Source organism: Diabrotica virgifera, chromosome 6 (genome assembly GCF_917563875.1).
Source record: "Diabrotica virgifera virgifera chromosome 6, PGI_DIABVI_V3a".
In the NCBI taxonomy this organism is placed as follows: Eukaryota; Metazoa; Arthropoda; class Insecta; order Coleoptera; family Chrysomelidae; genus Diabrotica; species Diabrotica virgifera.
In genome coordinates, this window is record NC_065448.1 from 124,407,307 (window position 1) to 124,420,166 (window position 12,860).

Genomic DNA, 12,860 nt, shown 5'->3' on the forward strand with positions numbered 1-12,860 from the left:
GCAAAATTTTTTATCAAGTTATAGCGAAAAGGATAAAATGTTAGATTTTTCTAGCGACTGAAGAAGAACATTTTTAATTTATAAAACGTTACTAAATATTCCTTTTGGTTTTCTGTAAGTAGTATTGTTGGTTTTTCATAAGTGACGTAGACTAAACCGTAGATTTAAAATAACCTATTAATTGTCTTTGCCAAAAGTTTATATGCGTTTTTTTATAATATATTTCGTTGTTTATAATATAGGTATCTAATATTTCGGTGCCGCCCAAAATCCCGACAGCCAAAATCCCGACAAGCAACAATCCTCGCATAAGTAAAAATTCCGACTTTTGTTTAATACTTTTAATACAAAATACTTTTGTTTAGTAACAAAAAATAAAAAACAGATGGACATAAACAAAAGACAAGAAATAAATGTAATTATATGTTAAAAATAAACTTATCAAACCTGTCGGGATTCTGGCCTGTCGGGATTTTGGCCTGTCGGGATTCTGGCGTGTCGGGATTTTGGCCGTCGGGATTGTGGCTGTCGGGATTTTGGCTGTCGGGATTTTGGGGTAGACCCCTAATATTTAGGACTTAAAAGAAAATTTCCTAAAGAAAATAATTTCACCAGTAAAAAAACATTCTACAATTATACAAAAACTTACGTTTATTTGATTGTTTTTGCTTATTAACAATAAATGTCCATCACATACTGAATTTTACACATTAATATATTATTATGTTCGAAGAATATATTATACTATATTGTAGTTGCTTTGTCTCAATTTACATAAATGTAATATAAATACATACTTTATTTTTTGTAAACTATTACTTGAAGTTATTATTTTGAATTTAGATGTTATACAACTCAGATTTTTGGTAAGTACATAAATACATTATGAAACTAATATTCCTACTTTAAAGCATGAACTTTAAAGATAGTATAGGGATTAAAAATATATTTTTCTAATCCTCAGGTTTCATAATTTTCGTCATTCAGTTTTCGCAATATTCTTTTTTATTATCCGGGTGATTTCCTTTCAAAATCATTTGTATCTCTTCTAATGTCTTACCCTTTGTTTCAGGGATAAATATGTAAGTAAAGCCAGCAGCGATGAAGCAGCTACATGAAAAAACGTAGAAGGGATATTGTAATCCAAAATATTGAGTTAATCTTTGATATACTTGTAAAGATAGCAATGAAGCTATAACATAAAATCCATCTGCAATGGTCATACCGAAGGCCTTCATTTTAGCAGGAAATAGTTCGGCAGTGAGCACTATAGGTACCATACCCAGGCCTAACTTAAAAGTTAAAGCATAGAGCATAACGCACACAATCGGAATCCAACTGTAACTGGAAGTGTCTGATCCACCATTTTTCAAACTAAAGAAAATTGCTAGAACGAGTAAACACAGCCCTGTTAAACAACTAGAGGTAATGAGTAAAGTTTTTCTCCCATACTTGTCTATGGTGAGGCAAGCTACTGACGCTGCTAACACCATTACAGCTGAAAATAAAATCGCAGCCATTCGTGGCTGTATATAAATAGATCCTGCTGCGTCAAGAATAACATGTATATTCATTAGTAAAACGCTAATACTACTAAAATGTTGAGCTGCATTTAATAAGCCCATAATAAATATAGCTCGACGATTGCTAGGAACTATAAAGAGATCAAAGATTCTACCTCGTTCTGATTTCTGTCGATCTACTGCCACCTTAATACTTTCTAGTTCTTTTTCTATATCATGACCTTCTTTTCTTAGCCTTTTTAGAGACTTAAGGGCTTCGTCTGGTTTGTCTTTATACAGTAAATAATACGGACTTTCTGGCATGAAGGGAAAAATTATAAGTTCTATTAAAGCTAAAGATCCTCCCAAAATACAATGAGCGTAAAAAGGAACAAAAGGTGCTACAGAATAAATTATAAGAATACCGACAAGCATCATAAGATAAATTAAACTGCTTAAAAAACCCCTTATTTTCTGTTCAGCGATTTCAGCAATATACATAGGCGTAGCTACGAAAGCCATATTTCCTGCTGACCCTGCAAATGCTCTAGCAACAAATATGTATTCTACTCTTGGAGCTACAGCCGTTACTATCCAAATAATTATGGTCACAAATGAAGCTAAAAGAATGGATTTCTTTCTGCCGATTCTGTCAACTAAATATATGGTTATCCAAAGTCCGGAAAAAGATCCAAGCATTAGTAAGTTTTCTAGCCATTCTGCTTGTGAGTTTGTAATTTTTACTGGAGAATCGGGTCCTTGAAGAATTGGTAGTACAGGTGCTGTCCATCCATATTGCATTCCATCGCTGATCGCAGTTAAAGTTCCTAAAATAATATTAACATTAAAGTTTATGAATACAATTTAATATAAATTTGAAACTGTTTATTTCATAGAGAATGTTTTTATATTCGACGTACTACGCTCGAATATAGAAACATTATGTATTCTATAATCGATTAACTATGTTTCACTTCAACAGTGCAAAAAATCCGTGTGGCTCGAAGTGCGATGGAGCGTGCTATGTTGTTTGTTTCACTAAGAGACAAGATCCCAAACTAACAGCTACGGCAAAGATCAGGAGTAGCTGATGCTGTAGACAGAATAGCAACATTGAAGTGGAACTGGGTAGGTCACGTGGCTTTAATGTCAGATAACAAACGGAGAAAGCGGATACTGGAATGAAGACCAAGAGGCCTACCGAAACAGAGGTCGTCCCTAGACACGTTGGACTGACGATCTAAAACGTTGCCCTAGGAATTGGATGCAAGAGGCACAAAATCGAAACAGATGGAAAATTATGAGGGAGATCTATGCCCCGCAGTAAACAAGCGAAGATTGAATGATGAAGTTCTACTTACTAAATATAACTCAGACAATAGCAACGAATATGGCAAAGAATAAGGACAAGATTAAATTTGATGACAGCAAGGAAAAATAATAAAATATAGATTAGGGAAGTGCAAATATCAGGGAACGAAAAAGAAAAAATACAATGGAAACAACATAAATATAAAAAAATATGCTAAAAATAGCAACATGCAATATCAAGCGTTATTAAAACTGGAAAGATAGAAGAAGTAGCAAGAGAATTAAAAAAAATACACAATAGATATTTTTATGCGATACAAGAAGTGAAATGGAAAAAAACAAGAGAAATCACAAAAGCAAAATATGTATCTATAAAGATATGCATACAGTGATGACAAACAAGGCAAAAATGAAGTGGGGTTTTTATATATTAAAGAAAAAGCTCACAAACAGGAACACAGGAAAACACATGGAAACAATATATGTAACATTTATAAATATATATGCTGAAAACTGAGACATTCGATACAACAGAAAAGATGCTATTAATGATGGGAGACGCAAAGGCACAACTGGGAAAAAAGTGTACTTAAAAGAACTGATCGGAAACGGAAAAGGAACTTCATACGAAAAAACAAAGGAGAGGCTGAGATAAGAGAAAAATTTGAACAATAGATGAATGAAAATACATCCAACCATTCATATGAGTCAACCCACAAACATAAACGAAAGAAGGAAGAATACAAAATAGCTAGAAACAAAGCCAACTCAACAAATAAAAAGAAGAAAAATAGCTGTTTAAATGACAAGCTCGAGGATACTGGAAAAGACAGAAAAAAAAACATAAAATAAAATAATTTTACAAATAAGTCAGAGCAACAAAAGATACGCCCACCATTAAAACAAGTGAACTAAAAACCCAAAAAGGAAAAACCGTATCTGAAGATAAACAGATCAGTAGAATATAGAAAGAATATTACGAAAAAATGCATCATTTTTTGAATTGGTTGTTCAAAGTTGCTATTGTTTGATTGAGGTAGTTGTAGAGGTGGTTAAAATTGACGTTACAACATGGTAGCTTGTGGAATGTTTTATTGGCTTTAATAAAAAGATTTTTATCTAAGTGTTGGAAACATTTTCTATTGTAGTTCTCTGTAGGTATAATTGAGAGCCTTTGTAATTGACAGGATGATTTTTAGAATAGTTTAGACACTTAACTTCACTATTAGGACTTTTTCTTGGGCACTTTCTAGTGAAATGATTTCCTGTACACATGACACCATGACAACAAAAATTTCCTTTGCAATAGTTTTTGGTATAACCATAGTTTTGACATCTTTGACGTTAAGGTATATCACGCTTAGGATGTAGAGGTGCAATTTTTGATACTGATTTCATTAATTTAGTAAATTAGTAGATGTCCTTGTTATTATTGTTAGTGGCTAAGTTTATATTAAATAAAGGGAGGCACTTTTTAGTTCCTCTTTACCGAATTTTAGATATATTCAGGACCTTGTATCCCAATTCATCAAGGGCTATTTTTATATCCTCCAGTCTCTGTCCATGCGTGGATATTTTTTAAAACTCCTCGAAAGCTACGATTTTCGTTTAGTTAGTACTTATGAGTGAAATTAAGTTTCTTTCCTCTTTATAGAACTTTGATGGTTGAAGAATAGTTGTCTGGCGTAGTAACTTGTATTTTAAGTTAGTTGTTGATTAAGCTTCTTACAGTGTAGTCTTCGAATTCTGTTTTATTTGGGAGTTCATAGGGAGGTTTAACGTATGATACATTATGTACAACTATTTGTGAAAGTTGATGAAATAGAATTCTCATTGTCATTTGCTTGTTTTCTAATATTTTTCATAGCTTTCGATTACTAGTAGTGGCTGGTTGATTCAGCCAATAGTTTTTTTAAAGGTTGTTTTGTAATTTTATAGTCTGGACAATCATCATTTCTTGATATTTTCTTGTACTGTATTGTTGTCCATTCCTCTTGATCATTCTACATATTATAATATTCTTAAATATTAACATCAATGATCAATGTTAAAACAGGTATCATCAATAAACCAAAAAGGTAACTGAGAAAAAATTTAACAATGGGCAAAGTAATGTTCCTCAAAATAAATAAATTTAAGAAATAAATAATTGAGTGCTTTAAACATTAAACTTTTATGTTTTACAAATCATCAATAAGCTTGAGCTTTAGAGACAAATATTCTTCTGAAGCTATTTCCTTGTGGAATCTTATGCTCTTTACTGTTTTATTAGGTAATAAAGCCCCAATTTAAGCTTAAAATTAAATTTATTGACGTTTCGACTTCCACTTCGAAAATCTTTATCAAAATACAAAAAAAATTAATAAAGTAAACAAATTTTGTTTTTGTTGCTTGGTAAAAAAATTATTCTAATAATATTAATTTTAATTTAATGTAATCGAATGAACTATCTCCCAATTAACGTCCCAGGAAGCAACTTATAAATATTGGCAATATAGTCTGGGCTGATTATCGGAGAATAGGCCATTTTTGGGAAAAGTTATTTACCAGCAATTTTATTGCTGGAGTCGAAGCTTATGATTATATATATTAATAATATAGGTATGCAAAGTCCGCAGATAGTGTGCTACTTTTTTTATTAACAAAATGGCGCCCCCAAATCGTGTTTTTTCAATTTTTGCTCCATAACTCCGAACATTTGAACTTTACACCAAAAACATCCTAATAAAAATTCACCGAAATTAAATTCTACATAAAGACATGTTTTTCCCGATCTGCTCCGACGAAAATTTTCCTCGTAAAATGCGGGTTTTCCCAACAAAATCTTTAAATTTCAAATATAGTTTTAGATAAGTAATTATCTACCAATAATTAAATAACTCGGTGACATAAAAGCTTTCTTGGTTTAGATTATAGTTCCAGAAGCCAGTGAAAATTAAACGAATATTTTAGCAACAATTCAATTATTAATTAATAATTTACGGTCGCAATAATAACCAAAATAACTATGATACACTGATCAAACTTTGAAATCTTATAAAGATGAGACGCCTATTTAATATTTTGTCGACAAAATATAAATTTTTAATTTTTTTGAATAATCTTTAAATGTTTAAAAAAAAAGTTATAAACAAATTAACGTTTCTCAGAAAGTTTTTATTATATTCTAATTTTAAAAAATAGGAAAAAAAGGCGTATTTCAAAGATCTTGAAAATGAATGCTTTAAAACTGTTTTAGAACTATTTGCAAAAAAGTTATGAAACAGCAAAGTAAACATACGATTTCTACGTTGTTAATGTTTTTTAATTCTTTCAAGGCGTAAAAGTGAGTTTAAAGTACAAGCTATTCACTTACAAAAAATATCGATTATTAGTTTAATATTTATATTTTAATTAAAGATAATAAATATTTTTTTTTGTAATTTACACGCGCGAAAGTAGACTAATACAGTACCGTAGCTAAAATTTCCACTCAAAACGACGACCGCCGCGCGACGTGCACTAGTTAATAAATAAAATTATTTATTATAACCCGTCCACGGCTCTGCATCAAGCCTACTTTCGCGCTAAACGTTACAAAAAAAAAAAACATTTTTAATCTTTGATTAAAACAGAACCATTGAACGAATGTTTGGTATTTTTTGAGAGTAATTAGTTTGTACCATAAACTAACTTTTAAGCTTTGAAACAATTAAAACAAATTTTAAACAACGGAGTAATCGTATGTTTACTTTGCTGTTTCATAACTTTTTTGAAAATGGTTGGAAAAAAATTTTAAAGCATTCATTTTCAAGACCTTTGAAATACACATATTAAGTATTTTTTAAAATTATAATATAATAAACAATTTCTGAGAAATGTTAATTTGTTTATAACTATTTTTTTTAAATATATAAAGATTATGCAAAAAAATGAAAAATTTATATTTTGTCGACAAAATATTAAATAGGCATCACATCTTTATAATCTTTCTAAGTTTGATCAATGTCTCATGATTATTTTGGTTGTTATTGCGACTGTAAATTGTTAATTAACAATTGAATTGTTGCTTAAGAGGAAACAGTAACGATCAACAGGTAGCGAAAACGCGTTCCAAGATTGCGGCTGTAATTTTGAATGTTTTTCGAGATATTTGGCACACGTATTCGTAATATAATAAAGAATGGCGGTACAGAGCCCAATTTGAAAAATATATTAATATGTGGAAATTACTCTGTAATTAAATACAATATTAAAAAAACGAGCCTGTACCGCCATTAAGAAGAACAAAAAAATACTCTTTCTTCAAATAAACTTTTTTATCCGATGCCTAGATTTTGTGTCATTTTGGAACTACTAATGAAATAAAAAATTTCAGTAGTTCCAAAATAACACAAAATCTAGGCATCGGATAAAAAAGTTTATTTGAAGAAAGTGTATTTTTTTGTTCTTCTTAATGGCGGTACAGGCTCGTTTTTTTAATATTGTATTTAATTACAGAGTAATTTCCACATATTAATATATTTTTCAAATTGGGCTCTGTACCGCCATTCTTTATTATATTACGAATACGTGTGCCAAATATCTCGAAAAAATATTCAAAATTACAGCCGCAATCTTGGAACGCGTTTTTGCTACCTGTTGATCGCTACTGTTTCCTCTTAAATATTCGTTTAATTTTCACCGGCTTCTGCAGTTATAATCTATACCAAGAAAGCTTTCATTTCACCAAGTTATTTAATTATTGATAAATAATAATTACTTGCCCAAAAAATTTATTTGCAAATTCGAGATTTTGTTGGGAAAACCCACATTTTCTGAGAAAAATTTTCGTCGGAGCAAATCGAAAAAAACATGCCTCTTTGTAGAATTAAATTGGGGTGAATTTTTATTTGAGTGTTTTTGGTGTCAAGTTAAAATCTTCGGAGTTATAGACCAATAATTGAAAAAAACACGATTTGAGGGCGCCATTTTGTTAATAAAAAAAGAGCACACTATCTGCGGACTTTGCATACCTATATTATTAATCTATAGGATCATAATATTCCATTCCAGTAATAAAGTTGCTGGTAGATAACCTTTCTTTGTACTTTACTAATTAGACCAGCGTATTATAACTATTTTTTTTTCAAAATTTAAAGATTATGCAAAAAAACGAAAATTTATATTTTGTCGATAAAATATTAAATATCATCTTTATAATCTTAATAAGTTTGATCAATCTATCATGATTATTTTGGTTATTATTGCGATCGTAAATTGTTAATTAACAATTGAATTGTTGCTAAAATATTCGTTTAATATTCACCGGCTTCTGGAATTACAATCTATACCAAGAAAGCTTTGATGTCACTAAGTTATTTAATTATTGATTAATAATTACTTACCTAAACTTTATTTGAAAATTAGAGATTTTGTTGGGAAAACCCGCATTTTCCGAGGAAAATTGTCGTCGGAGCAAATCGGGAAAAACAAATCTCTATGCAGAATTTAATTTCGGTGAATTTTTATTTGGGTGTTTTTGTTGTAAAGTTAAAATCTTCGGATTTATAGAGCAATAATTGAAAAAAATACGATTTGTCGGCGCCATTTTGTTTATAAAAAAGTAGCACACTATCTACGGACTTTGCATACCTATATTATTAATATATAGGAACTTATAATTCGATTCCAGCAATAAAATTGCTGGTAAATAACTTTTCCATGAATTTTGCTAATTAGCCCAGAGTAATATCATTTTAAAGGCATCTACTAACGTATAATAAATCTGAATTGTCAATATAAATGAGTCAGATACAATTAAATTAGAAAAAAAAATTACCAAGCAACAAAAACAAAATTTGTTTAATTTATTAATGTTTTGGATTTTGATAACAATTTTCGAAATGGAAGTCGAAACTTCAAATAAATTTAATTTCAAATTTAAATTGTGGCTTTATTTCCAAATAAAATAGTAAATCAGAGACAACATTCTGGAATAATAAAAATTAATAAGTTCGATGCGCATGTCGCTCATCGGTGATGTTCGGTTTCCGTCTCCAGTGCTGATGTCAAAATCAAAAATTATTTCAGGTTCTGGGAGAAATCCTTAAAAATGTATACGCAGCGAACGTGTTAAAAAAGTATAGCAAAACTCACAAATTATTTGATACCAATAAATATTATAAACACATAACAAGTTACTTATAAAAAATTATTTTATAAAAAAATTAAGTATTTATTAATTTACTATATCGTTATTTTTTGAGGGCGTAGACACGAAATTTCGGCTCCAATGCTTTTTTAATGGCATTCTTTTTTTTTTTTCGAATCCCAAATAAAACTAATATACATTTTTGAAAAATTTAAAAGCCGAATGAAAGATTACATACATTATTACCGAGATAGACCAGTAAGGATCTGTTTTTAGGTGGATGTGAGAGGTGTCATTCAGATTTTTGCGGATAAAATTAGGCGATAACTTCGTTAATAATAATTGATTTATGCTCCTTCTCAAATATGCCCGGAACATTAATAAAAAAATAAAATATTTCAAAATTTCAAAAAATTTCGTTTTTTTTTCTACTTTTTTTGCTTATAACTTAAAACCTATTCATTTTAGAACAAAGTTCTATAGGAATAAAACAAAGATAATTAAATTTTATCTCAGATGCAATTAGTTAAAAATGTCTTAATTTATCACCCTTGCTTCAAAATAGCAATAAATATAAAATAAGGGGGCAAAACAAGCCTGTCCTTATCCAATGATTTTCCATCACTTAGGTTACACTTGGAACCTTCCTAATTCGCTTAGAAAATTTTTGTAATGTGCTTAAATCGTACACCAAATTTCATTAAAATTGACTTACTAGATTTTGCATAATAATTTCGCAATCTAAACTTTCTTTAAAAAATTAAAAATTTTTAAAATCTTGCACAATAAAAACTAGAACACACAAAGATTTGTCAATTTTTTTACATATAAAGAAGTACTCCACCTATCTAATGCACTTTACAGAATTGAAATCGGATTATTTAAGCAGCCTCAGCAATGTTTTAAACTTATAAAAAAATTTTTGGCTTATAAACAAATTAGTGCTGTGGCCAGGAGGGGGTGCTACGGGCTCCTTTATTTAGATGGACTTACCCAAGTTTTGTTATGTATTTTGACCCGTAGAACACGAATTTTTTGGGTAACAGTTGATCCGGATGTCGGTAAGATTGTTATAAACAAATAACTAGAGGAATTACATAAAATCGATTTTTCGCAAAATAAAACATTTTTTTGTATTTCTTGGGTAATTCTAAGTAAAAATTGTTATTACAAGTTTTTTCGTAGGATGCATAGTTTTCGAGATAAACGCGGTGGAACTTTCAAAAAATCGAGAAATTGCAATTTTTGAACGAGAATAACGTTTGATTAAAAAATAAAATAGCAATTCTGCTGACAGCATTTTAAAGTTTAAGTCAAATTATACCGGTTTTAATTATTTGCATTGCTAAAAATTAATTTTTTATTATTAAACAAAGCTATTTGTTTATAAGCCAAAAAATTGTTTATAAATTTAAAACATTGCTGGGGCCCCTTAAATATTCCGATTTTAATTCTGCAAAGTGTATTAGATAGGTAGAGCACCTCTTTATATGTAAAAAAATTAGCCAACTTCTAAATGGTCTACTTTTTGTTCAAAAAGATTTTAAAAAATTTGAACTTTTTTAAAAACATTTAGATTGCAAATTTATTATGCAAAATTTATTAGGTCGATTTTAATGAAATTTGGTACACGATTTAAGTATGTTACAAAGAATTTCGTAAGCGAATTACTAAGGTTATAAGTGCCACCAAAGTGGTTAAAAAATATTGAATAACAACAGACTTATTTTGCCCCCTTATTTTGTATTTATTGTTATATTGCAGAAAAGGTAATACCTTAAGACATTTTTTACCAGTCGTTTATCAAACAAAATTCAATTAACTTTATTTTATTTTTCTACGACTTTGTTCCAAAAGGAATCGTTTTAAAGATATAAGCAAAGAAAGCAGAAAAAAATCGATTTTTTTCGAAATTTTTAAATATTTTATTTTTTTTTATTAATGTTCCGGGCATATTTGAGAAGGAGCATAAGTCAATTATTATTACTGAAGTTGTCACCTAACTTTATCTGCAAAAATCCGAATGCCACCTCTCACATCCAAAAATAGACGTTTTTTCGCAGATCCTTACTGGTCTAAGAGCCGAAAGTCCCTTGGAATAAACAAAAAGTTTCTTTTGAATGAGATATTTGAAATTAAAAATCACACTAAATTTTCTCTTTTTTTTGCCCCTGTAACTTATTAAAATATACATTATATAGATTTTCTGGGACTTTCGGTCCTCGGTAATAATGTAATCGAAATAGATGTAATGTAATGTGATGTATTCGAAAAAAAAAATGAATGAACTTAAAAAGCATTGGAGCCGAAATCCTGCGCCTGAACCGTTAAAAGTTTGTTTTAATTAAAAGATTATTTTAATAAATATAAGTTAATAATACTATTGGTAATACCTGCTAGAACGGCTACAAGTTGGGGGAACGTTCCCTTAAATATATTTTCTTTTGGTGTCACAGTCATCGCTTTAGGATCTTTTATTTCATTTACTGTATCGATTGTTGACCTAAAAATTAGATTTTTATTAGAAAAACTTAAACTGCAAAGTATTTTTTTATTTTGAAGAAAGTGGAAATATAAATTTTTAAAGTAATATAGAAAGTAACATAAAAATATGTTTTTATGTCTAATTCTGTAACTAGTAATAGTCCAAGCTGTGGGTGAAAAACAGGTTGCTTTCAGTTCAGGATGTAATACAGGCAGTGGCGACGCGTGACTTTTTCTGAAGTGTTACCAAAACCAGATGCAAAAATCTTATTTAAAAAAATGAAGATATGGCTAAATGTATATATACACTCACCGACACAAAATTCCGCCACCCAAAATTTTTTATTAAGTTTGACAATCTATAACTTTATTATTTGTACTTCGATTTTAAAGATTCTTGCACGAGTTTGTAGGTATATGTATTGATGTCAATTGCTATTATTCCGGTAACAAAAAATTGCTTGAATGGCATTATACGGGGGTGAATGTAAGCGTTGTTTTTTCTCCTAACTTTAAAAAATTCTGTGGAAAAATTGGAGGGCTGATTTTGTTTCATACTCCTTTTGTATTATCCTGGAGGTATCTAAGGTCTTGTTTTTTGAATTATCTGAATATCTCTTTTCTTGAAAGAGCTGTAATTAAAAACACTGCTTTGAAGGTTTATTTAATTAAAAATATCAAACGCACTAAAATTAACAAAACAAATTTAACAACAAAACAATTCAATAGCGGTTATGTCCACCTCTTGTAGCAACGACTGCTCGCAATCTGTTTAACATCTAATAAAGATGTGTTTTCCTCGCCTGGGGAATAGCCCGATATTCCTCTACCAGGGCCATAACTGTACCAAATTTTCTGGAGGCCTAGGATGACGGCAAATAGCTTTTTTTATTTATCCCATAAATGCTCAATATGACTGAGATCTGGACTGCATGCGGGCCCTTCTAATCTTATCAATCCAATCTCAATTGTATGAGTCAATCAGTGTTTTTATTTACAAAAAATGGTACAGCTCTTGCAAAAAAATATTCGGATAATTCAAAAAACAAAATGTTGGTGATGCCCCCGGGAAAATATGACAGGACTATGAAACAAAACCAGCTATTCCATTTTTCCACAGAATTTTTTAAAATTAGGAGAAAATACGACGCTTCCTTTCACCCCTGTACAATGACGTGCAAGCAAAATTTTTTGTTACCGGAATAATACCAAACAATATGAATACATGTTCCTACAAACTGGTGTAATAATCTTGAAAATCGGAGCACAAATAATAAAGTTATAAATTGTCAAAATCAAAAATTTTGGGTGGCGGAATTTTGTGCCGATGAGTGTAGCTTCAATAATATCATTTTGTATATCACTTGAAACTCTCGAAAAAACAGATGTTTCTAGATGGTGACAAAATTTTTGATCTTTTTTGGCAATTAATGTCAACAATTCCCTGTAAT

General features: G+C 29.9%; 1 protein-coding gene across 4 annotated transcripts in view; it reads right to left on the bottom strand.

Annotated features, from left to right (window-relative positions):
- Window positions 1-633: 633 nt before the first annotated feature.
- The window catches only part of LOC114332338 (uncharacterized), a 132,094-nt gene continuing 119,867 nt past the window's right edge, over window positions 634-12,860 (bottom strand). For all 4 annotated transcript variants that reach the window (XM_050652833.1, XM_050652834.1, XM_028282123.2 and 1 more), the window contains exons 4-5: window positions 11,319-11,428; window positions 634-2,329 (exon numbers count right to left, since the gene is read on the bottom strand). In XM_050652833.1, the coding sequence (XP_050508790.1) occupies window positions 984-2,329; window positions 11,319-11,428 (1,456 nt within the window). In that variant the 3' untranslated portion in view covers window positions 634-983. The remainder of the gene's footprint in view (window positions 2,330-11,318; window positions 11,429-12,860) is intronic.